This window comes from Siphateles boraxobius, unplaced genomic scaffold, assembly GCF_051911475.1.
Source record: "Siphateles boraxobius isolate OS27281-9 unplaced genomic scaffold, OSU_SipBor_1 21, whole genome shotgun sequence".
NCBI classification, from domain to species: domain Eukaryota; kingdom Metazoa; phylum Chordata; class Actinopteri; order Cypriniformes; family Leuciscidae; genus Siphateles; species Siphateles boraxobius.
In genome coordinates this window covers 2205854-2233275 of record NW_027508822.1, presented here as the reverse complement: position 1 = coordinate 2233275, position 27422 = coordinate 2205854, and the positions used below count along the sequence as shown (strand labels likewise).

Here is a 27422-nt window from a genome sequence, read left to right as displayed (position 1 = left end):
ATTTAGCTCTCTCTTATTATATCAATTTTATTATATTTATAATTTATGTATAGATTTGAACTTTCCTCACGTTCATCACTCATTACAGTGACAATATATGTTTATAATTAGGCGATCTGTTCTATACATTTAAATTTTGACAATAAATCTGCAAAAGATAAATGTCAACAAATGCCAAGAGGAAAACTTGAGATCGTTTCCCATCAATTCCCCTCACAGATCTCAAACTTTAACTCTTGACATTCAGTAACAGTTCTCACTCCAAACATCGAGACAATCACACAAACGAACACACACTCGCTCAGATCTGAATGAACTCAACATATTCTCCTCATGCTCGCTGCTGCTGCACTAAATGTGTATTTCAGGAGGAAGACGACAGAAAAGACACACGAGTATCGCTGTGATCGATGAAAACAATACAGAAATGAGCCTGTCACTTAATCAAACTGTATAAAGTGTGTGTGATGGTTGTGTAAATATGAGAAATACCGTGAAATGCTCTCCTCACCTCAGAAGACTAACGTTAGACACTGAAACTCAATGAGGGAAGGGACGATGCGAGCGATTATGACGTCATCAGCAGCCAACGCATGCGCGTACGAGGCCACGTCGCAAATTCGCCTATTTACAATTATTATAATAATAATTATTATTATTATATTATTTTGGAACTGATCTCCATTTACTAAATGTGAAACTCAAATAGACAATTGCCCAAAATAGATAATATTAGGCTACTAAATTACAGAAATTGGCACTATATTGTTTCTGTCCCCTAATTATAAATGGCTACTACTGTCCATTCCCTAAGCTGATGCAAACAAATAAATAGATCAAATAAAATGTGCACTCTAGGCTTGAGTTTCCTGCACCCTAGAAACTGCTAAGTTCACCTTTATACCCCACCACCAGTACTAATGGTCAGCTCCTGGACTTTTCTGTAGCCTAAAGTCATGTTAAATTTTTCGACTACTGAAAATTTTCTTCTGTAACAGCAATTTTTGTTTTCAGCAGAAAAGGTTTTGGAGGGCAGAAATAATTGAGCGAAATGTTTAATTAGCACTAATTAAACATTTTTAAAAAAAATGTAATTTAAAAATTTAACCCAACGGTTACAGTGGAAAGAAACGGAGACAAAGTACCTAACATTGAGGTTCTGGAACGCACTGGAATGAGAAGTATGTCTGCCATACTTAGCGAGAAGTGCCTTCGTTGGCTCGACCACGTCAGGAGAATGGGCCCAGGCCGCATTCCCAAGGACCTACTGTATGGCGAGCTGGCAGAGGGCTCCTGACTGACTGGACGTCCACGACTGCACTACAAAGATATCTGAAAGAAAGACATGAAGCTGACTATCGGCACGTGGGAGAGCCGGCCAGGAGACCGCTCCGCCTGGCATCACGCTGTCAGACAGGGGGTGCAGAAAGCCGAAAATGCAGCAGAGATTACCATTCTCGGACTCTATAGCCACTCGCGAAGGTGCAGATAGAAAAAAATATTAATGAAAAATACATTTGGAGGCTACACCATCGTCTCCTGTAGACCGAAGGATGCCGACGACGACATATGAATTCTGTTTTTAATTAACCTGTTCGTAATGTCTTCATGATTTAATGCAGGCTATGTTTGAATAAATCGGTCAGTTATCCATCATTTTATATTGGAAGAAAATTATATTAGGCCTTTTATTAAAAACATAACAGGCTATATTTATTTGATAGAAAAAATGCCTTAGTTATGTGAAATTTAAATGCTTATACACCTCAGTATTTTAAATGTTGATTATTAAATCAATTTTAACCAGTTCATTCTAAACTTCAATTAGGTTTTCTGTTTCAGTTTATGGCTAAATTAAAATATTACTTTTAAAATGCAGTATAATTTCTGTGCATCACTAAAATGCATGGAATAATTAAAAACTATTAACCTGTTGGCCTAATAAAGTGACAGTGTTTTATTCGTAAAATGATACAAACAAAGTCATGTTCGGTTTCGGTTTCCAGCCAAGTGCTCCTGTAAGCTGCTCATCCCAAACTTTTTGGTGCTGCTGAGTTCCTTGTCGGGACGTGGGATGGAGATTGTGTTAAATGATAAATGATTAAAAGCCAATTCAGAAGTAATAAATACATAACATCAATTGCTCAAAGATGACTCTAAGAGTAAGAAATGCATTCCTGACAGAGAGTATCGAGAAGCCACTGACACAGCCTGGTTACAGTTTCCCACAGACTGCTCTGCTTGTTACCCTTATATACCCAGACCAGAACAAAAGGCTTGTACATATATGTTTTAGAGTTGATTTAGGTCTATTCGTGTACCCGCAGGGGGTAGCACCTGGTTTCGGAGGAGAGGGGAGGATTATCAGATATCTTGAAGAGACACCACCCAAAGTGGAGAACAGGATTCTCCTAAATGTTCAATCTTCCTCATAATACCAGTGACTGCAATGAAATTAAGACCATTTTACCAATTTACAATGATACCAAACATGAAAAGGAAAAACAATAGATTCACCATATACATCAAATGTGATTTATAGACATTTTCAGTGAACTTTTAGTGAGTTGGATCAGGGGAAAGGAAGGGAGGAGGGAGAGGAGGATGCAGAGATGAGGAAGGAGAAACGTTTGGACAGGACAATGTCCTGTGATCTTTCTTTTAGATCTTCTGTCCAGGGTGCATTTTATTGCTTTATTGCAGGAGGAGTTTTACCTCAGTTTTTGTCTTTCCTTTGCAGGAACATCAATTCTTACAACAAACGTATGAATATGAATTAAATGAGGGATTGGCCTCATCATGACAGTATGCTAATGTTGTGAATCAGATGCCAGGGAATCGTCATTATGCAGATTGAGGACTGTTGTGATCCAGTGTCTCTTGCACACCTCTAACACACATATGTGCCATTTACTTCACATGACAAACACACTTCTTCCCACTACATACTATTTGTAGCAGTATTGTTTACATCTGTCAGAGTCACCTAATATGAGGGGGGGTGCCCCTTTAATTGCGTTCCTTCTGCGACATATAAGGGCGTCGCTATGAGTGTGTTCTCTCTGCGTCATTGAGCGAGTCACCGTGTTTTCAGTGGGACGCGGGACACACACATGTTTGTAAGGTAGGAGCTGTTGGCAGTGATTGTAGCATGGCTTGTTCGTGGGTTGTTTCACAGGGATTCCATGTTTTTTTTTTTGTTTGACTAGAGGGTGGTAGGGCTGGGCGATATGGCTTAAAAAAAATCTCCGATTTTTTCACACCAAACCCGATTTTCGATTTGAATCGATTTTTTTTATTTCTATTTAAAAACAAACTACAACTGACAAAGAAATTGCTCAAAACAAATATACTCTTTATTTTTTTCTGATTTTCCCTTATGCAGTTTAATCTAAATGTCCCCTTGGGGCATAAGTGTAACAGGAAAAAGGCCTCAAAACATGCTTGTAAACGAGATGGCTGGCCCTGCCATTGTAAACAGTGAAAATGTAGCTAGCTTATCAGTTTTCTAATAACTTCAAACTTACAGTGAAACAATGCACCTTCAAAATAACTTAAAATATAAATAAAAAATAAAATTTGATAAAACAATTTTGGTCAAATAAATGTAACAAAAATGACAAAATGAGATGTATTACAAAAATACATACTTTTAACAGTGGTATTTATAAAGTGCAAACACAACTTTCAACAGTTGCCCTGAATCCCTGAACTTGTAAACAAAATGAAACATCTGCATCCATTACTTTAGTTTCAACATTCTTCTTTTATGCATTTTTAGCCAGGAAGACAAGCCTGTCTACTACCTCTGGCTTGAGGCATGCCCGGTTACATGTAACAATTCCCCCTCCCACACTGAAAAGCCTCTCTGATGGGGCACTTGTAGCAGGGACAGACAAGTATTTTTTGGCCAAATTACTGCGCCTTGGGAAGTTTGGTTCGTGACGTTTCCACCACTGAAGAGGATCAGTGTCTGGGTCAACCTCAGGAGTCAGTAGGTAGGTTGCCAGCTCTGTCTCTACTTTCACTTTCTCTGGTTGTTGAGAAGATGGCTCTGGCACATTCTTCTTGAAGAAAGCAGCTAAAGTCATTTTCTTCTTGGGCGGAGGATGTGCTTCTCTTTGGCACAGCTGGACCAGGCTGCTGAGGCGTTCTTTTTTCAGCAGGCAGCAGAGACATCAGCTCAGTGACAGCTCTTTTCTTGATTTGTTCCACCTTCTCGGGGTCAATGTATGTTGTACGGAACCTGGGGTCCATCAGTGAGGACATGTCCAAGAGTTCATTCTTCACAGGGTCGCTGTATTTGTCATCAAGATACTGCATTATGTTTCTTTTTATTGTTTTAGTGAGTTCGGTGTCTTCCTCCTCTGGCTGTAGGAGATTGTTTTTGAACAAATGCAGTACCGGTTTAATGTAGGAGACACTGACATAAGCCTCCCCGGACAGGGCGTCTGTAAATTCTTGGAGTGGCTTGATGGCTTTATTTACGGACTCTAAAACCTCAATATCTTGCCAAGTGGGGACAAGATGACGGCATTTCTTGTCGGACCCCAGGACACGGACTATGGCCTTCTCCTGTTCGAGAAATCTCTCCATCATTTTTTGACGTGAACCCCATCTGGTTGGGGACTCCGTTACCAGCTGATGACTGGGTAGACCAAGCTCAGCCTGTACTTCAGCCATCTCTCTTCTTTTTTTCCAACTATAGGAAACAGGAAGCAACCGCCTTTTTACAAACCCCAATGGCACGATCGATTCGTGGGTCCTTCACACCATTCTCTGTACAATAAATAAATAAAGAATAAACAAAGAAAACTATTTTTAGTGTCACTATTGGTCAGTTTTCAAAATAAGTCTTTTTCACATTTCCACATGTTATTGATGCACACAATTATGATTAATCATGCATGTTCATTTTGTGAAATGTTTTGATTTCATTAAATTGCATTAATTACAACATGCAAAAATTGGGCTGGCCTGTTCATGTGTAAAACAAAATCAACATCACTTGAATGCATAGCCATTAGACTCTTACCTATAGCGTTGTGCAGCTTATGTCCAAAGCACTGGAGGTTGGGCCACTCATTGTCTCTCAGAGCTTTTATTATGTTGGTGCCGCTGTCTGTTGTCATACAGATGAGTCGTTCTTCATCAAGGTTCCATGAAATCAAAGCATCTTTTAGCCCCTGCGCAATTATTTCACCTGTATGGTCATCGGGGAAGTACGCTGTTTGGAGGCAGATGCTTCGCAGAGTCCAGTCGTCAATATAATGCACAGTCAAACTCCTATAGGGCTGCATCGTTCGACTGGACCACAGGTCCGTTGTGGCGGAGTAAAACGAAACACCCTCCAGCTCTCTAGCGATCTTTTCACGAGTACTGTTGTACAGGTGAGGCAAGGCAACTTCGGCAAAATATTTGCGGCTTGGTAGCACATACCTGGGGTCGACAACTTTCAGCATGTTAATAAACCCCGGCTTTTCCACAGTGTATATTGGCACCATATCTCTTGCTATATATTTCGCCACTGAATCCGTGATTGTTTTCCACCGGGGTCCTTTCTTGTCATAGGGGATACAGTTCGAAAATCTTTCTAAGACCGTAGTTTGTTTTTTTGCGGGTGTGTCTGTGTTTGAACTGCTGTCTTGTTCGTTTCGTTGAGAAGCACACACCTCCCACTCGGCTGCATGCCTCTGTTTAAGATGCTGGAATAAATTTGTTGTGCTGCTACCTTTGGTAGCAACAGCTTTTAAACACACTTTGCAATGTGGCGTTATTTGTTGTGCGTCTGACACCAAAAAAGCGAACCAATTCCAAACAACGGATGAAACTGAGCCTTTCTTTGGAACGAGCTCATCCTTGTTAACTGCCATGTTGTCTGTGTGACAGGAGAGCGGGGGGCGCGCTGAGCCCACTCTGAACTACGGAAGCCTAATAAGGGGAGCGTCGGTGGTGGAAGTTCAAGAGAAAACCGATTTTCATTAAAAACAAATCGCCCGATTTTTTTTAAACGTCAAATTCGAGTTAATCGATAAAATCGATTTATCGCCCAGCCCTAGAGGGTGGACGGAGGAGCTTTGTGGGATGCCTTCAAAGTTGATTCGTGTCATGGACCGTGTTTAATGCACAGCAGTTTTGGTGCCGTTTGGATCGCACAACAGGTATGTTTCAACTGAATCAATCACATGATCACTGCTAGCCAGGCTGGCCTATTTCATGTTTTTTGTGTTCTGTTACATTTAAGGTGTGGGCCAACGTGCAAGAGGTGTTACAGGGGGCTGTTTTCTTGGGCCAGCTAAACTTTTGGTGCAGATGCTCTTCTTGCTGTCTGCTTCGTTTGGCTACCTATATTGACATCGACTTATCAGCGTGACTTTCCTGTCCCCGGGGTTTGAGGGAGACGGGTCCGTCCGAGTTTGTCTGCTTTATTGAATTAGCAGACGAGCGGAATTAACTCTTGTTTCAGTTCGAGTGGTGCGTCGATACGCCGGGTCCTGTTTCATCGCTTCATCCATGGTGTTCCAAACGCCGGATCAGCTGGACTGTTGATTATGGGCTGTGAGTAATTTGAGTTACGACCCTCCAGTGGCATTTAACTAATTGAGAGTGAGGAGTCACGTGCCGATTTGGGCGGGGTCTGAGCCTGTTGGCCATGATGGTAGGAGATGCTATCGGTTGCCAGGGGCAACGCCTTCAGAACTTCACAGAGGCGCTACTAAACATTCCAGAGCTCTTTAATTTTCGCGCATTTATTATTTTCACGCATTTATTATTTTGGGGGGACAGAGACGGATCTACGAATATGAGGGGAAAAAAGGAAGAAAGTAAAGCAATGCAAAAAGATAAGGTGAAAGAAAAGGGACCTTACAGGAACAAGCTCACACCAAGCGCAAAACAGCGGTATTTGGAGAAGTAGCATCAAGATATTTGTTCTTTTGCACTAATAACAGTAGGCCTATTATTATTATTATTATTACTTATGTTGTCCAAAAAATATATATTCAGTTCTCAATAAATATTGTTAAGCCATATCAAGTTGTTTCAAGCATTTATTTCAAAGAAATAAAAAAGTAATGAACAAGGCACTCAAACAACACTTTTGCACATGTTCGTTAAGGCACAGCAGACAATCTTATCAAAGGCATCAGCCAACCAAGCAATCCAGTGTCTCGTCAGGTCAGAGACTTGCTTTCCCTGATGCTGTGTCCATTTCGGTAACCTAAAAAACTGTATTCCATTGTTCCTATGTTTTCCGTATGTATCGTGTGAGGTACTGGAGCAGTTTTTAAGGCCGCAGTGACGTCCAGGCATGGTAAAACAGTGCGGAATTGCGAGAATCACCTCTACTACCGAGTTAACAACACGCGTAAACAATCATGTTGTCATTGTTTTGCCGCGGTAATCCTGCCAACATGGCGGAGAGGGGAGGGGCTCTGTACAATGACGACAACTCCTCACGCTCAATAGATTAGCCACCTAACTGTCCCCATCTGTTCTGTATTTTGCTTTTTTTTAATTTTTATATTATTTTCTTTCCTTGTGAGTTGATTATTGTGAAACTTATATTTTCTTGTGTTGAATTACGTGGAGTATGTTACTCATGTACTTTGTACGTGAGACCAGTTTTCCTTGGTTGCTGTTTATGTGTGGTCAACCCAAGGGCGGCCTATTGAATGTGTTTTCTTTTTTTTTTGTTATATTGTTGGCTGCTTTTTGCCCATTTCTGCCCAGCCTAGAATTGGTCTCCGGGGTGACCGGACGCGGCACCTCGAGTTGATGAGCCAAGTTGGTGTGGTGAATTCTTTTAATATTGTGTTTTAGAATACTTGTTTGTAGTGAATGTTTTGTATATAATTGGTGTGTGTTTCATGTTCCTTGGTCTTATTTTGTTCTTCCTTTAGAATTGGGGCAGCCAGTGGCGGAAGGATAAGCGTCTCTTCCCGATTGTGGTGGTGGTTTGTTTTGTATATAATGTGTGTGTGTGTGTGTGTGTTTCGTGTTACTTGGTCTTATTTTGTTCTTCCTTTAGAATTGGGGCAGCCAGTGGCGTAAGGATAAGCGTCTCTTCCCGATTGTGGTGGTGGTTTCTTTTGCCTGAATGCTGTGCTCCTAATGCTGTGCTCATAGAGAGGTGTGTCGTGAGTGTTTGGTCTCATCTGACAGCTGATAAACTTTCAATTGTGTTGAATTTAATAGAGCTATTAAAAGAATTCTGCTGCTGAAACATGCATTGAGGAGAATGTTAATGTACTTCTCCTTCTCTTGTCCAGTCATTTGCCTTCAGGTTTATTCTTTAGGTTTCTGTGTTGATGTTACACTCATGTTTAGCAATGCCTTGCTCAGGGAGGGTTCATGAAGAAAAGGAAAGTTTTTCTATACAGTATGTTGTTCCATTCTAATGTCAGTATATTTAAACGTGCCGTAATAAACAACTCTGTCTGCTTTAAAGGCTTTGAGAATCTTTCCTCTTATTAATGATAATACTGAAAGCTAAAGTGATTAACTTTCATTATTCTGGTTAAATCTATAGGAATAGCAGCATATGTGATTCAGTCCTTCTATGTACATGTATCAACAGTCCAACAGCCAGCATATCTGTTAATGTGAGTTAGGCATTATATCATGGCCTGAGAAGGCGGAAGAAGCTATTACTAAGTCTGGCAGTCTTGAACCGCAGGCTACGATAGCGTTTGCAGACGGAAGAAGGGTAAACAGACCATGGGCTTGCTGGGAGGAGTCTCTGATTTTGGTGGCTCTGTTAAGCCAACGTGACATATGTAGTTCCTTTATAGATGGGAGAGATGTTCTGATGGTTTTCTCAGCTGTCCTCACCACACCAAACATGAAACGAGTATGTGTTGGACTGAAGGAAAAGCAAATTCACGCCTGTACAATAGAGGGCGCTACATGCACTGCACATCATAAAAGAAAGAAAATGAAGATAATTCCATGTCAAAATAATTCACTGTTTTTTATTTTTTATTCTTGACCTGCAACTATGTAAATCTTGTGAGCATCAGCATGTTCTTCATAATCAGAAATAAAGAATGAAGAATAAACACCAACACCTCTTTGTTCTTCAGTATCATGATGTTTCATTCTGCAGGTTCTGGATCACTGGTGTATTTTTATCTGTAAAGAAGTTTTTTAATTTTGCTAAAATGCTTGTCCTTAGAGTGAAACGTATCAACACTTGTATAACTTCCTTTAATGACTGGCTATAAACAGCTTCAAACATTTTTCAACCCGCTAAAAATAAGCGGATAACATTAAACAAACACTCTCTAAACTGTTCATGAGCTCCAGTCCCAGAACGATGTATGACACGTGTACAGCTGACAGTGACTCTCGTGTCCTTTCAAATGGTAATATTTCCTGAATGTACAAATATGCAACGAAACATGAAAAGCCGAAATGAAAGCCGTCGCATCATCATTCTTCTTAACTTTATTATACTTATTTTTCAGGAGTACTCACTGTGTATGAGTTCTCACAAGAATGAGAGTTGTGAAACTTTGGGGATTTTGATGGACTCGATCTACTCCATCTGTGTTTTGATCATCGTTCTGAATCCAGGAACATAGTATACTTAAAGTGCAAAAAAATATATAAATAGTAAACTATAAGTATGATGTTATGTTCACTTAAGGAAAACTTCCAGTATTTTTTAGTATATATTAGTTTACTGAGAGTATACTTCAAAGTGTACTTTCATAAACTAAAAAAAATGCATTACTAGTATTAAAGGTACAATATGTAGGATTTTTCGCCAGCAGGGGTAGCTAACCTCTTACAATAACAAAGGCGTATATTGATGACGCAAAGCATTAAGCGGAATTATGGATCTTGTCGTCAAGCTGGTGGATATTTTATGGATGATTGAATACATTGATGTTTTTAACATGACTGTGGTGTGAAGCAGGGCGCGATTGCTAGACGTATACCAGCGCCACACACAACGCGAGTCCCGCGGATATAAAGGAACAAGTACATTTTATTGTACCGAACTACACGCAAGTGCTGAATTAATACTCACACAGATAAGTTTATTTGCGAATTAAACTTGAGGTAACGCAATGCTGTTTCACTCGCTCTAACAGTTACACTATCACAATAAACGGCATTTGAGTGTGTTGAATGTTGTTAGTTAGGTTGTTTGTTGGCTGTATGAGACTAAGTAAGCTAGATCAACATTAGAATAACATACAGATCATATTCTAACATTTCATCATGTTGAACTAAACAACATTGATTTGTTTTTTGTACATTTGCTCACCTGTCTAAAGTAACATGCAACACTCGCGTCTCTGTCAAGTCGAAGTTAGTCGCGGACGTGGAGCTCTCGGCATCTCGCAACATGTTGATCTTCGTTTTAGTCCTCTTTTTGTCTCAAAGTCTGCTTGTCCATAATGTTTGAACAAAACAACAACAACAGCGTGAGCGTCCTTCTAGGCATAACGGGCATGTTCCAGTTGTCAAGGTCTGTCGCCATGGTTACTATGAAAGTATGAGGGGAAACCGGGGCTAACGCGGATATGACGCCATTGACTGGCGACTCCTCACCCCTGCTCACAAGCCCTGTTTCCTTGGTTAAAATCGCTATTTTTCACGATTTACAAATAGTTGGAAACATTTGGAATATTGTAAGTAATCAACTAAACAAAATATATAACATTGGCCTAGTGGTTTTTGAATATTTTACTGCAAAAATCCTACATATTGTACCTTTAAAGGTGCTCCATGTAACTTTTTCACTCTACTAAAGCATAAAAATAGCATCATATTTTTGCAGATATTTAGAAAACATGCTGAGTTCACATACTCGTTTCTTTGAAAAACACTTCTACAGCCAGTTATTTTACTTATTATTTATAGTCAGTCGGTTTTTGTTTTGGTCTGTGTGACTCCACCCACTGCAAGTTCAGCCAATAGTATTTCCACACCCTGGGATGCCAGATAGCAGGATACACTGTGCAAACAAACTGAGTCAGAGATTGCAGATTCTACCCAAACTAAAAATCCTCAGTATCCATCTAAACATCTCTATGAACAAAAGCATACTAAAACGCAGATAAATCAATCAAATCAACTTACAGTGTGTAAGTTTCCACGGCTTTCATTTTCAATTGCGCTCGTTCTGTTGCTTGTCCTCAAACTGACGACCCGTGTGAGTCTCTAGGCCGAGGAGACGGGGAAACAACGATCTCTGATATTTTGAATTTGGACTGCAGTACCTATTTCAACAACTAGAGTCTGTCATTCTTACAGCCTGCAACTTTCAAATAGTAAACTACTAGTATACTTATGTTCAATTGTAGCATAGATGCAGTACAATTGAGAAACGTAGTTGAGAACAAGTTGTGCACTTAAAGTTTACCACTGTTAATAGTACAGTTCTACACTTACAGTACACTTTTATATATACTTTTTATATAGTAAAAATGCTGTGCCCAAGCAGTATTTAAATAGTACACTTACAAGTTTACTACTAGTACATTGGCATTAGTATCCTAACTACATAAAGTATACTAAAAAATATACTTGAACATTACTTCGTAAAATTAACTATAGTTCTTAGAAGAAGTATACTTCTTTTTTGCTGTCGGAGCAGTCAAGTGCATTTCACTAAAAAGCACACTCGCACGCAGCGAACACATGCAAAAAGACAGAGTAAACAGTAAAGAATCGCGTGCAGACAAAGATAAGAAATGTCACAGATGCAGGCTTGCCACGCACCATTCAAATGAATGCAGAGCAAAGACACCAAAATGCCTGTATTGTAAAAACAAAACAAAAATCCTACACTTTGCAAGGACTTGTAGAAAAAAGAAGCAGATCAGAAAAGTGATAAAAAGAGAGACAAGCCAGGATTTAAAGAGAAAAATAGGAACTGTGCATGAGTCCGATTCAGATGATTCAGAGGAGTTCGACTCAGAAGGTAAAGAGACTGTAAAAGTGCAAAGCCATATAATTAAAATGATAGTGGATAAAGGCAGTAGAAAAAATGAATCAGTGAGCAACGGTACAAGACTATCTTCGCACAGAAAGGCATCACTCTGTGCCAGATGAACATTAGATTTTTTTGCCGATTCTCCCTTTAAATACATAGGTTCCTTTGATGCTAGTTTAACATGCCTTTATAAAAACATGCCTTAAAAATATATATAAAACATATAAAGACAGAACCCTAAAAGACACCATCTATGTGATTAAATGACGGTAAAACCACTCCTGGGGAGGAATGCATGTTTTAAACTGGGAGTCTAACAGGTGTTGTCTGTGAACAAAGTGGAAAATTTCCCAGGCAGTGTCGATGAGAAAATATCACCTGTGGCACAAGGACTAAGATGAGTTTCATATTACATGATTGAAGCTGTCAATCAAGAGTTTGATAAGATGATTGAAGAAGGAATTATTGAGGAGGTCAATGAAGGTGCAGAATGGATCTCCAACCTCTTACTGATACTAAAGAAAGACACTACAGAGGTGAGACTGTGTGTTGAGTTAAGAGAGGTCAATAAAGCAGTCATTCGTGAAAGACATCCAGTCCCTACAGTTAATAGCATCCTTCAAGCAATGCAATATCCAAAAGTATTCGCTAAATTGGATACCAGGAAAGGATTTTGTCAGGTTGATTTAGCAGAGTAGTCAAGAAATCTGACAAACTTCATCACACATAGAGAGTATACTTTTTCCAAAAAGTTCATTTTGGCCTTTCTAGTGCACAAGGGCTTATCAAAATGCAACGGACTCCATACTTTGTGGATTACCAGGGGTAGTATGGTACATGGATGATGTAGTAGTGTATGCTGACACTGACAGTAAGCTGGAGGAAAGATTGAGAGCTGTCACGGTTCATGGATTCAGTGACTCATTCTCTGTCCTGTGTGTGTGTGTGACTGCTTGTGGGTGTGTCTGCTAATTGTCTGATCACTTCAGCGCCAGCTGTGGCTCATCTAGCTCAGCTATTTAATGCCTTGGATTGCCATTCCCTTGTTGTCAATCGTGTTCAGTCCTGTTCCTGTTCCTGTTCCTGTTCATGTTCATGTCCCTGGATTTTCGTCTTCATGTTTTCCTGTGGATTTCTGTTTCTGGATCCCTGTTCGTTACTGAGGAGTCACGGAGGATCGTTGCCCATTGCGTCCCTGCGCTACCCTGTACCACTGCACGGCGACTCTGTCTCTCACTTTACAGAATTATTATTCAATAAACTTATTTTCACTAGCATTTGGATCCGACTCTATTTTCCAGCCCAACCCTGACAGAACGATCTGACCAACATCATGGATTCAGCGAAAGTCTGAAGGAATTTCTATCACGCAATAATTCACGCATCGATCGTCAAGAAGAGCAGATGGCGGGCACAGGTCATGCAGTACAAGTCTTGGTGGCGCAGGTGTCCGAGCTCACCAACCAACTTCATCAACTGACAATTCCCACTGTGAAAGCCCCACCGCAAAGTTCCCCCTTCTCCTACTAACACCGATCGTCATCACGAGCCGCGCCTACCCACGCCAGACTACATGGGTGAGCCCAACTATTGCAGAGCATTTTCAACTAAATGTTCTCTGTTCTTTTCTCTCCAGCCACAGACATTTGCCACCGAACAGTCTAAGGTGGCCTTTGAAATAACGTTGTTGTCTGGGCGCGCGGCTCAATGGGGAACGGTGGTGTGGGAGAATCAACATCCTTGCTGCTCCTCGTTCCATACACTCTCTGAGGAGATGAGGCGGGTCTTTGATCACACGGTGGCGGGTCACAAGACGGTCCGTGTGCTCGCCGAACTCCGTCAGAACAACAGACCTGTCTCTGATTATTCGATCGAATTCCGGACATCTGCGGCTGAGTGCAAATGGAACGAGGAGGTGCAGTGGGACATGTTCCTGCATGGGCTGGGTGATCGCATTCAGAAAGAGATCTTCCATCTGGAGCTTCCCACTAGTCTGGATGGATTAACTGAGTTGGCGTTGCGCGTCTTCAACGTCAAGATCAACGGACATGTCAGTCTCTGGGTCCTCAACCCTCCGAGTACTCTACGAACAGTACCAAGAATGCGGTCAGCCATTCATTCGATCATGAACCCATGCAGGTAGGTAGCGCTCAGCTTTCCGGGGAGGAGAGAGAATGGTGGACAGCGAGAGAACTATGCTTGTACAGTGGTGGAGCTGGACATTTCCTGGCAGAGTGCCCAGTAAAAGACCAAGCCCGGCAGTTGTCTGAGAAGTATCTCAACCTGAAGGAACTGTTCAGTAAGTCCAGGGCGGCTTCTCTTCCTCCATATCGTCCCTATGACTGTGCTATAGATCTACTGCCAGGTACGTCTCCGCATAAAGGCAAGTTATACTCACTTTCTGCTCCAGAGAGGGAGGCCATGGAGATACATTTCTGATTCTCTGGCAGCCGGGTTCATCCATCTGTCCTCTTCTCCAGCGGGGGGGGGGGGTTCTTTTTTGTTGGGAAGAAGGATGGTTGAAAGATGCTTTGACTACGGAGGGCTTAACAACATCGCGGTAAAGAATATTTTTTCTTTGCCGTTGATGTCTTCAGCCTTTGAGTGGTTGCAAGGTGCATCCGTCTTCACAAAACTGGACTTATGCAATGCATATCATTTGGTTCGCATAAGGGTGGGGGATGAGTGGAAAACCGCCTTTAATACTCCCAGGGGGCAACTCCCCTGCAGTTTTCCAGGCACTCATTAATAACATGCTGAGAGATATGGTAGATTAGTTCATATGTCTACCTGGATGACGTATTGATATTTTCCTCTTCTCTCCAGGAACATGTTCAGCACGTCAGGCAAGTGCTCCAGAGGCTGCTAGAGAATGGGCTTTTGTCAAGGCGGATAAATGTGCTTTCCACACACTGTCGGTTCCATTTCTGGGTTATAACATCTCCTCCGAGGGAGTGCGCATGGATCCCGTCAAGGTTAAGGCTGTGGTGGATTGGCCAACCCCTGATTCCCGTAAGGCCCTACAGAGGTTTCTGGGGTTTGCCAATTTTTACCGGGATTTCATTTGCAATTTCAGCCACCTAGCCGCTCCTGACTGCCTTGACTTCCACCAAAATGACGTTCAGGTGGTCTGGTGCAGCTGAAGCTGCATTTCCAACCTCAAGAGCCGCTTTGTTTCACCTACCATTTTCATCACCCCTGATCCTTCACGTCAGTTTGTGGTGGAGGTCGACGCGTCAGAGGTGGGGGTATGAGTGGTTCTCTCCCAACGTTCACCCACGGATATTTAATGCCTGTGATTTCCATCCCTTGTTGTCAGATTGTTGGGGTTTTGTTGGTGTTCAGTCCTGTTCCTGTTCATGTCCCTGGATTTTCATCTTCGTGATTTCCCGTAGATTTCTGTTTCTGGATCCCTGTTCATCACTGAGGAGTCAAGGAGGATCGTTGCCCACTGCGTCCCTGCGCTACCCTGTACTACTGCACGGCCACTCTGCTGACTTTGGACTCTGGACTCTGTCTCTCAATTTACTGAATTATTATTCAATAAACTTGTTTTCATTTGGATCCGACTCTATTTTCCAGCCCAACCCTGACAAGAGCAGTATTTGAAAGATTAAAAAAGAGGACTTGAACTGAACAAAGATAAGTGATCCTTCACACTAGCACCATCTGAAGGAATTATACCTGATCCCAGGAAAGTGGAGGATGTGTGTGGAAAACCCAGAACACAAAATGTAAGCCAGTTGAGATCTTTTCTGGGTACATCTGGATATCTATGAGTGGGGATTTCTTTAAGACTGCCAGGGAAGTTCGGCTTCCCCTATAATGTGCAAAAATGAATGGTCAAATATGTACTATTGTGTTAACATTTTATTGACAAAAAATGTGTTAGAACACGTTCATCTCGAAGATGAGTTCATTCAGAATCAGCTATAGCAGGTCAGTGGACCCGATATTTTTCTCATTCATTCCCAATAGCGTCACAGTGCATTTCCCTGTTGAAGCCCAGCGTCCGTTGACTTCAATGGGGCTGCTTTGAACAGTTTTTTTTCAGTGCTTCGAAACTAGACGGTCATTGGATAAATCTGCGATTATGTGATTATGGGGCTGGACTATGAGCTTCTGCATGATTATTGGAGGGTTCATCGGATTTTGCAAGTATAGTCGAAAGACAAACTGCTGCAACCTATTTCTTGGTATTTGCTTGGCGAAGTTGCTAGCCAATTTCCATCATATATTTCACCACACTCACAATATTGAGATGCATTACAATGGTCCGTGTACCAATAATTTTATGCGTTTATATTTTTATGCATTTATAATTTTCTACAGTTCAACTAATACAGAATCCAAGAAACCTCAGGGTTTGCTTCAGTAGAACAATAATAATAATTTAATTTACAAAACTTGTTTTTATATTATAATATGAAACTTAATATTTTTCTGAATAATGAAGTTGCATTAACATCAATTGAGACTTTCACTTGAAAAACTCTAAAACTCTCACATTTGTCTCCTCTACAGTTTCAGAAGAGATCTCAAGAACATCACACACTGTGCTCTGATTTTCTCCTTAAGACTCTGGTGGTGTCATGTTTGTCTCCTCTAAAGTTTAGAAGACAAATCAAAACTTTACAAAGCAAATTCATCCTGCAAACCGCATCCTCCCAGTCCTAGCTAAAGCTAAACTTCCTGCTCCTGTTCCCACCGTTTCCTGTCTCTTCTCCTACTGTTCCGTCCATTAAAGGTAGAAAACCCCAATGGCATAAAAAAATATAATAGAAATTTATCAAGACAATAAAGAGGTCTCCCATGTTTCTCACAGCCCATTCTTATGTTGGACTCATTTCTCTAAGAACTTTGTCTCAGTTGTGGCTACTTTTATTTCTCCCAAAGAAACTTATGAGAAATATCTGAAACATTTTACTAAAATGAGAGATATTTGAGAATCACAACCAAGTCTCCTGAGCTTAAAAAGAGCAACCTCTGAGCAATAAAATATGAATATAATGAAGTCTTGAAAGAGATTACAGCAAGACAAAATGCTCCTTCCACCACATTCTCACCTTAGACTCTTTTTCTGATATATAAGAATCACAACTAAGTCTCTTGAGCTTAGGGAAAATAAATACAAAAATAAATGTTCAAGGTAATGTTGATCACATGCTGTTTACACAATGCTATCACATTTGTAAAAATGCTTATACAACAGGTTAGTGTCACAGAAATTACAGTTCCAGCTTTAAATGTAACAATTGTGTTGATTTAATTAAATATATAATGCATTCTTTCAAATTTAATTCAACATTTTTATTGCAAATTATATTATCCAGATAAAACTGACTGAAAATAAAATTGAAAAATCAGCATGAATCTCAGAATTCATATGGGTTTTCCCACTTTTCTTGTAATGAAAGTGTAACAAAGTGCTCAAACTCCAGAAGTTTGTACAAAACTGATGATCATGTTCTTCAGCACGATTCCGAAAAGCATCTAATGAAGTGTGTGAGAAATACATATACCATGTACATAAAACATGTACACTGATGCAATTACAAAATTACACTACTTAATAGATGAAAAATAGCTTTACATACCAAAAACACACATAAAACAGGATTAATTCACACCATAATAGTGGTTTTATAACAGGATGTGAGAACATGAGCAGGTGCTGATAAACACACTCTCCTCCAGTATATAAATAGATAAACCAGGGCTCCACAACACAATATTCAGACACTGACATTGATCTACTGAACTGGTGTGTGTCACAAATATACATAATTGAACCATTTCAACTTTGTAATAATTATTTACGTATAATTCTATTTTTTAAATTCTATGCAGAGTTTCAGTATTCAGAGAAACAATGGCGGTCTGGACTGTCTCTCTGTCTCTCTGTCTTCTCATAGCTTTGAGTGCTTCAGGTAAGAGCATTATTCCACATTTAACATCATAACTTTTATTGTATGATGATGTGATGATCTATGTGCACTAACGTAAACCTGAGTTTGTCTCTTAATTATTATGATAATATTAAGACAACAACAATTATATCCCTATATTAGCTAAAGCTATTGATTCTTATGAATGTATTTATATTATTATTTTACAACAAAATACATCAACAAATGTATGTTAATCTGTAGTATATATTTATTATTATTATTAGTAGTAGTAGTATAGCTATTGTTCCTTGTATTCAATTAAAGAAGTGTGGTGTGAACATTTGACGGTGATGTTAATTCTTCCGAATTTATTGTATAGCCTACCATATGTTTACATTACCTATGCAAATGTGATTTATGCAAAGCTGACCAGTTTGACTATATCTATAATAATAAAAAGCTCCACTTCAGTGAGGACGAGCATAAGTTTGCGTAAATTTGGTTTTGGATTTGTTATTTTATGTGCTGCGCGCACTCTTTATTCACCGTCCTGACTTATTTAGTTTGACATGCACTTATATCGCCGGATTCCTGCTGGAGGACAAGGTGGTTTGCAATGAGCAGTTCGATAATGAGTTCAGGACGGTGGTTCAAGGCACCAAAAAGGAAGATCACACCATCCTGTTCATGGTGTTATAGGTCTTCAAGCATGTTCAGCTCCATCTGGTGGGTCATCCTAGCGCTCACTTGGTTCCTCGCGGCCAGGATGAAATGGGGTCACGAGGCCATTGGTGCAAATTCGCAATATTTCCATCTCGTATCGCGTGCAGTGGCAGCCATCAAGACCATCCGCATCCTGGCGGTGGGTGAAGTGGATGGAGATGTTCTCAGTGACGTCTGCTTCGTGGACTTCAATAGCGTGGACGTGTTCGTCCCGGCACCGCTGTTCATCGACACTTCATTCCTCCTGGCGGGCTTCGTGTCTCTGTTCCGCATCAGGACAACCATGAAGATGGAGAAGCTGGATCGCATGTTATTACTTCTACTAACAGGCCTTTGGGGATCAGTGGAAACAGCCGTGCTGGAGTGCTGTGCCGTGTCCCGCGCACAACTCGAAAATAACCCAGGACATAAAGACCTTGATCTTGTGCCTCACGTCTGGATTATGGAAAGATTCAGGGAGGAAGTTCAACACGAGACTGGCAAACAGCAAACAAAGAGAAACAATTTTGTGACTTACATGAACCAACTGCTATTTTATTATTTATATTTTCTGATGGAAACACAACTGCTTAAAGAGACAGTAGTTAAAAATTGTAATTTTCTGTAAGAATAAATTTAAGTAAACTGATTAAAAATTGTTGAGATATTTGTACGGTAAAACAAGACAAAACTAGGCCTACGGACTGTACGGAGTAAGAATTTTTTTTTTTGCAGTTTAGAAGTTTCTTAGTAGTCATGTACTGTAGATAGAAGACAAATAACATCTACTCAAATCAAATAATTTAAATAGTTTGAAATTCACCATATCTTTACTTAATTGTGATATTGTGACAAGAAAAACAACCAGTATGATATCTGTTTTTACAAGATTGTGAGTTTAATCATGTATTCAGTATAGTAGGACTGACCGGTTTAATGTTTAACAGAGTGCTAAAAGAGAAGAATAGGATAGCAGTTCAAAATATAACATTATCTACTCAAATTAAATAATTTATATTGTAAAAAAAAAAAAAAAAAAAAAAAAAACTATGTTCAATTAATTGTGATGCTGTGACAAAATAAAAATTATATTTTGATAGTCCACTTTAGACATTCTACTGACTATAAGTAACTTTGCAACTACAAGTCAACTTATTCTACTAACCCTAACACCTAATCAATCATAACCTACAGTCTAGTGACAGTCTACTACAGTCTACTAATACTCTAATGACAGTTAGTTGACATGTACCGGTAGTTGAAAAGTTACTTATAGTTAGTAGAATGTCTAAAGTGGACGATCAAAATAAAGTGTAACCAAAATAACTAATGTTATTTCCATCTTTACAATATTAGTGTCATAATACAGAAGGGAACAGACAGGTCAGTTATAGAAAACGGGTTTTATTGTAAGCAGAGGGTAGAGACAACAGCGGGAACCAGGCGATGGTGACTGAAGATTGTAGATGATGACTTAGCCGACTGTAGACTGATGTTGGGTTTCTGTGCAGATGGCGAAGAGCTGCGATGACTGGCGAGACAGACGATCAAGGGCAGTATACACAGGTAGGTATTCTGGTAAGTAGTCTGTACGTCGTAAAGCATAGACGAGACCAGACGCTGATGCCTCGTTTACACGAAGGGAAGACGCAGTTATTTCCCTGCGTTTTGGCCTCTCATTTACACGAAAAACCTGTTTTTAATCACAGAAAACGATTATTTTTAAAAACTCCAGCCAAAGTGGAGATTTCTGTTAACGCCGGTTATGTGTTGCCGTGTCAACTGGGAGAAACGGGGTTTTAGGTTCTCAAACGTCACATTATTCGCCAGAAAATGCTTAACGTCATGTGAGCGCCCAGTTTTTCATAGTGATGATGGCGTTCGACGGCGTATTTATGCGGGTTGATGTAAATTACAACTTTTTTGAAAACGATGTTGTGTGCACGATGTTTTTATTGAAAACGGAGGGGGGGGGGGAAATATTAGTTTCTCTAAATACCCGGCTATGTGTAAATGTGGCCTTAGGTGAAGGTGAGATGTGAATATGTAGTGAGTGGTGATGAGGGAGTGCAGGTGCAGCGAATCAATAATCAGGTGATTGGGAACGAGTGGGCGGATCAAAGTGATTGGGTGATGATTCCGTTCGCAAAGACCCGCCCCCTTTAGTTACTGTTGCTATGTCCGACACAATGAAAAAATACATTGTGGAGCAGAGAGGACACTGACAACACCCTAACAGACAGGACAGACCAGGTTACTTTTGATATGAAACAAAGTCTCAACTTTCAAATTTAGTCATTTTTTAAAGATAAATACCGTTTTGAGGCTCTTTAATGTGTCGTGACAGATCGCTGTAGAGCCTCAGTTAAAGCTGCTCGTGAACCGATCATCTCTTCTGTATAATGTATGTATATGTATTAATGTATAGCATCAAATAAAACCTGAATAAACATAAGGAGTGTTGTTTTAACCACGGAAAGATGTCAGTACACACCGTTTTTCAAGTTCAAATCCTCCAACGTTAATCTACTAACTCTCCTGACTGCTTTGTCGGACAAAAATGGCGGATTCGGCGGATGGTGGATTATGATTGGTCAGATTGCCTGTCAATCAAACTCCCTGTGAAGGGTCAATTGGGAGTTCAATATTTTATCCATTAGCCTATTGTAGGAATGACTTGTTTAATGTTTTAACAGAGATAGTAGACATCATGTATTACCTAAAAAAAAAAAGTTGTGAACCAAGGGCAAACATATTGTCCAGTTCCCGAGGAATAGTTTATTTTACAGTGAGAAATGTGAGCCCAGTAAACAATTATCGTCTTTCAACGTTGAAATTTGGTTGAAAATAAGTCGGTCCACCTTGGACTAGTTTACAACGTGATTTCAACTGATCATCTAAGATACCACATGTTTTCAAATGATAATCTAAGACAGGATAAGTCTGTTATACGTGCTAAAATAACAGAGAATAACAAACGAACAAACCATGTTCATTATTATCTCAAATAAATTGAAAGAGTTTTACATATTCCATTTAGACGTTGAAGATTCTACCTGTTTTCAACGTTGTAAAGTCGTAATTAGATGTTGAAGATTTACGTCTATTCAACGTCTAATAAACGACTTTTTGCTAGCTGGGTTTCACTAAAGTATCTCGATCCACAGATCGAAACATTGTTCCAGAATGTCCCAACATCCCACATGGCGAGAGAGTGGACTGTTTCCCAGATCCCAACGCTTCCGAGGTAAACTGCAGTGGATATGGCCTTTATTCCACACAAACTCCCAGCATGTTTAATCCTATTGTGTGTCCTTACAGCAAAAGTGTTTGGAAAGAGCTTGCTGCTGGAGCCCCGTGAGTGAAGCTAGCGTCCCCTGGTGCTTCTTTTCCAAAAACCACGGCTACAGCGTGGTCAGCGAAAGCAGGCCTGACAGCACACGTGAGTTCAGCTTGAAACAAGATGTTGTGCAAATCTGCTTTCCATCTCGCTTTGAAAAGTTTGTTTTTATCCAATGCATCAAGTAGAGCAAACAATTCGCCATGGAAGACCTGATGGAAAATGTTTGTTTTGCTGTAGATATTGAGGCCACGCTGACTCGAATGGATGCTCCGTCTCTATTTGGAGCTGATATTAAAGAGTTGACCTTCTACGCTGAAATGCAGACAGAAAACCGTCTTCGATTTAAGGTTTGTTTAAAAACCGACGCAAGGCACGGTGTCAATGTAAAGACGTCTATAATGGCGTGCGATGTTCTCTTTGTCTACCAGATCACTGATACGAAGCAAGCCAGGTTTGAGGTTCCTCACGAGCATGTGCAAGCGCCTTCCCTCCCTCCAACCGGACCCCTAAAATATAGACTGGAGCTGATCCAGAAGCCCTTTGGACTGAAAGTTTGGAGAACTTCTCCTGAGAAACTCCTGTGAGTGGGGAGCTTTACACCTTTTCACAGAGCATAGGTTGACTCTCTGTGAAGTTTAGCCATTGCTAACAACACAGAATCATTTTAGAGTGTTTCTTTGACTAAACGAGGGGAAATCACAGCACCAAAAAGACAGAACGAGGCAATCCGGCCTGAAGTAACAAACAAGCATTTTGTAAAAGAGTCAGTCTTTGCCTCGCTTGTCTACACGATATTGATGGGAATAGCTTTGATTCCTTTTGTTATTGTCTGCCGTCTTGTGTTTTGGTGCTCTGCTGAAAGAGTAAGTCCTAATTCCTAGTTCTTACACGTGTTTAAGTCTAATTTGATCATTTTTAAGTCACAGTCACGATCAGGTCTGCTTCATGCATGTGGCTTCTGTCACATAAGCGAGATATTAAAGAAACCAGTGCACCGCTGCTTATTAGAAGCATATGCAACAGTTTTCATTAAACTTTTTCTAATGAAATTATGTTTAACCAACAAACTGAGAGTACTTTGTAGCATAAACACATTTTTTTAAGTTGGTTACTCAAAAAAAAGTAGTTTCAAATAACTGAGTTGTGATCCTGGAACCAGTTAATCATATCTATTTCAGTTAACATCAACAGCTAGCATAGCACATGCTAAATGTAACTTATTTTATTATATACATATATTAGATATTTAATTTTTTCTAACAAGTAAGATACTTGTTGGCATTGGCATTACCACAGACATTGCTCATATAGTGTCAATATACTGTTTACTCTTCAGCACAACAGTAACCTTCAACATAATAGAAACTCTCATAGATGTCAAACACACTAGCACGTCTTTCTTTTCACTTTAAAATACATAAAATAATATCTAATTTCAACATTTATCCAGGCCAAGCTTGCTGGGAACGAGAAATCCACAGCCCACTTTTCAAAAAGTTAAAGTTACTAAAATTTATTTTTTACAAATCAATTTACGCAGAAATTTTAGCTTAAATTACTCTCAATATTATGTTAATGTAATGATCAACATTATTATATCAACAGAAACACATTGTTTTAACAAAGACATCCATGTAAACTTTTATGACTATTACTGTAATTACCATTTTAAAAATAGTAATTTACAAAATAGTTTACTGTTAATCTTTTTAAAATGTTTGGCCATTATCAAAGGAAATAATCAATAGCTATATCTATAGCAAGAAATAAAACACTTGATTTTCATTATAAAGCAGTTCTTATACTGTACGGACATCAAAAATAAAAATAATGATCCGAATTAGACACTGATTTCTACTGAATGTTGTTTGTATTAAAACAGCTTTCAATAGCAGGATTGCCCGGTGAGAAATAGGCCTTATTTTCAAAGAATACAACGATTTGCCATATTTTTTATCAAAATGCTGTTTTAGAGTTTTAGATAAGAAGATGCATATGTTACAAAATGATTCTTAGCTATTAGTTTAGCTGTGGTTTCAAGAGTAGGAAGTTGTTTTTCTTTGGTTACATAAGATAATATTTTTGATGACCCATATTTGTCATTTATTCTAATGTTTTCATGTGGTTTGGGTGTGCATTGTCAATGTTTTGGGTGAATTCGGTCAGTGGATATGTTCTTGACAGGTTTCATGACATTCTGTTAGTAAACTTCCTCTCTTGCTCGGTCAGGTTTGACACAACCATTGGGCCGCTGGTTTTTGATGATCAATACCTTCAGATCTCGGCTAAACTCCCTTCTCACAATATCTATGGCCTTGGAGAGCATGTCCACCAGACCTTCCGCCACGACACCAACTGGAGGACCTGGCCTATCTTCACAAGAGATGCTTTTCCCAACGGCGTGAGTCGTAACATTTAGATCATTATCACAAACATTTTCACTATTCCAAAACCAGTATGACTTAGATTCTTCAGTGAAATACAAAATTTTAGATGCATTTTTGAAGAATCTGCTGGCCACTCTGAAGGATTGAGGATGTCAAGCTTCAAAAAAGGATACAAAAGCATCATAAAAGACGTTCATACAACTCATGCACCATATTCCAAACCTCCTGAAGTCATTTGACTGATATTAAAATTAAAAGTCAGTCAAGAACCGGATCAGTCTAATTAATGAAGCAATTATTTAGAGCAACTCACTACTTGGCACTAATTCTAGGGTTGCTTTCAAGATTTTCAGTGAATAACAACTTAAAATTATACAGTATAATATATATATATATATATATATATATATATATATATATATATATATATATATATATATATATATATACAGTATATTGTGTTCCAGAGAAGGAATTAGGGCGTGTAAATGATGCCTGAGTTGTCATTTTTTGGTGAACTTTTCCTTAAATTCTAACTAATCTTTTTTTGTTGTTGTTGGAATAACCAAAATATAATAAGACTGATTTTGTCATATTAACTAGTTCCCTTTCAGTCGAGAACGTCAGACGTAGTCGACGGTCGACTGAATTGGGATCTCGCTAGAGAGCCTGTCTTCTTCGAGTACTATTGAACGAGCCAATGTAATTGGCGTGCGTGATTCGCATCACACACTCCGCCCCCCAGCGCGGGTATAAATACGGAAGCGGATGCACGCACTAGTTGCCTTTCGCTTCGGAGCCGATCGTTTGATGTCTCTGAGAGTGCTGTTGTCTACAACGAGCGAGTGTGTCGGTGTCCTTCAGGAAGACTCTCCCAGTGCTGGTGTTCTACAGCGCGAGTGCAGCGGTGATCGCGAGCTTTGAGCTCTCAACTGCTGTTTTAACAGCAACAAATTTCTAAATGTTTGTGTGTGTTGATGGCTGGTTAGAGGGCGGAAAAGTGAGTGCTTCACTGTTTCAGTTCTCTGTTCAGTGTTGCCGCGGTCATTCCCCTGTGTGCTCCGGCACTGGTGACGGTCCTATTTTCTGAAAGAGCAACACGGGTGCGTTTGGGTCTTTTTCAAGATGTCATTCCGCCCGTGCGTTTCTGGGTGCGGTCGTTCCCTGTCTCTCTCTGATGGTCACAACTGTTGTGTCACGTGTTTGGGCTTACAGCACGCTGAGACAGCTTTTGTGGACAGCTCCTGTTTTCACTGTGGGAACATGACTGTCGCAGTGTTGAGGGCGAGACTCGCCTTCGTTCGCGGAGAGCGAGTCCCCATTACCATGCCCCACCCTCGGGTGCTGTGTGGGATGGGTGACCGGAGGATAGTGTTGGATGTCCCGCCCGGTAACCATTCCCTGTGGGCTCCTCACTCCTCCCTTCCATAAGTTTTCTGCCATATTGTCTGATATTTGTATTTTTTTTCATATTGTCTGATATTTGTCTTATATTTTTCATAAGTTTTCTGCCATATTGTCTGATATTTGTGATCATTGTGTGTTTTACAGATGTTCCGAATGAAGTGACTCCGTCTCTCCAGCCCTCAGGTCAAACATCAAGAGCTTTAAATACAAACTCTAATATTGATTTATAATTCTTACACATCAGCTGATTTGATATTTCATCACTTGAATAGATCAGTTTTGGTGGCTGTTTGCTCTCTTCATCATCATCATCATCATCATCATCATCTTCATCGTCTTCATCTGTTTTATGCTGTGTAAAAGGATCTTCAAGTGGGTCCAGAAGCTTTAATTGTGTCAGAAAGAGTCATGAAAACTTAAACTAAAATATTGTTATTAATGTGAAATGAACACAATATGCTTGTTAATTGACACAAATTGCCCTCATCTGTAAATACACAATTTATAATTATACAGCACAATCTTTATAACTTCACTTTGAAAACATCTGGCCTAAACTATAAAATCTTTCTGAATACATGGTATTCATAAGATGAATATAATAATACATTAATAAGTGTTATTCTGTGTTCAGATGTTTTCCAAAGGCAGCACCGTCTGTCTGTCAGCGCAATGATTCAGAAAACAGGTGAGTGAATTAAACTGAGCTGAAACACATTTAAGGGCTGTTGATGTTTTAATGTACAGATGAGGCAGACCTTTATGAATATTAATGTTTAAATGAATCTAATTCTCACAGGGATCTTGAATCTGGTGACCAAATAAAGGTCAGATGTGATGCTCTTGATTCACTGAATCTGAATCTGATCAGTTCAGCGGCTCAGTGTCCAGAGGATGATCAGAAAGCAACTTGATTCTCAGGTCATTTTAATATTGACTCAAACTCGGGGCTGAAGTGTCTCTATCATTTACATCTGTTACAGTACAAATCACAAACTCAAAAATACCAGGCATTTTTAGTCCTAAACTCACTTTTCTGCACTCAATAGTGAAAAACTAATGCCAGGTTCTTCATTATTTGTTAGTGTTTGAAATCTCATTACGTTATTTTTTTTAAATAAATTTTTTATATGAAACATATTATAATACAACTCTGCTTGACACAAGCTTCAATTTTTTAAATAAGATATAAAATCTGTTCTTATTTTATGAAAATCTATGCATTTTTACTTGTTTTTCTACCTGCGAAAACTCTGCTGTTTCTGAATTGAACTGAATCAAACCGATCTGATAATGACTCTTTTAGAGCTGCTTTACTCAATCTGTGTTCATTTAGACCTAGAACTGAACTAGAGAGGTAAATGATTAGTTAACCCTCTGAGGTCTAAGGGGTTTTTGGGGTCCTTGAGATGTTCTGACATGCCCTGACATTTGTGCTTTTTTCAGTTGCTTATAAACATATTAATGGCAAAGGTGTAATTACACTCTATATAGCACAAACAGGGCTACCATAATATGTGAGCAACATGTATGTACATGTTGTATTTTTGAGAGAATAATGTTTATGCGTGGTTATTGAAAAGACTAAAGTTTCTGAAATAAGGCCACAAAACACATACTAAATATGTGTCAATAAGACTTTTGACTAATGGATGTCGTTGCCTAGAGTTTTTTCTTCAAAATGATGTGAAAATCATCCTGCCTAATCATTCACATAAAACAATACATTGATTTAAACTTTG

The 27422-nt window shown here is 39.5% G+C and overlaps 1 protein-coding gene across 7 annotated transcripts; it reads left to right on the top strand.

Annotated features, from left to right (window-relative positions):
- The first annotated feature begins 2986 nt into the window (after nt 1-2986).
- Nucleotides 2987-27422, top strand: LOC143746117 (sucrase-isomaltase, intestinal-like). 7 transcript variants are annotated; one of them, XR_013206435.1, is made up of 12 exons: nt 14777-15684; nt 16475-16697; nt 17801-17880; nt 21711-21790; nt 21865-21985; nt 22124-22233; nt 22315-22466; nt 24116-24287; nt 25825-25863; nt 25953-26052; nt 26315-26368; nt 26480-27422. XR_013206435.1 is itself a non-coding variant. In XM_077237884.1 (10 exons), exons 3-9 carry the CDS (start codon nt 17823-17825, stop codon nt 25840-25842), a joined length of 711 nt encoding a protein of 236 aa, XP_077093999.1. In that variant the 5' UTR covers nt 2987-3124; nt 16475-16697; nt 17801-17822; the 3' UTR covers nt 25843-25863; nt 25953-27422. The 7 variants fall into 7 exon arrangements, 2 of the variants coding, with proteins under 2 accessions (XP_077093999.1, XP_077093998.1); XR_013206434.1 differs by lacking the exons at nt 14777-15684; nt 16475-16697 and adding an exon at nt 2987-3124; XR_013206436.1 differs by lacking the exons at nt 14777-15684; nt 25953-26052 and adding an exon at nt 2987-3124.

Bases quoted from the DNA above. Each gene is read 5' to 3' on its own strand.
- LOC143746117 (XM_077237883.1), top strand. The intron at 21,986-22,123 runs GTGAGTTCAGCT...GTTTTGCTGTAG, and splicing joins AAGCAGGCCTGACAGCACAC to ATATTGAGGCCACGCTGACT. The intron at 22,234-22,314 runs GTTTGTTTAAAA...TTTGTCTACCAG, and splicing joins AAAACCGTCTTCGATTTAAG to ATCACTGATACGAAGCAAGC.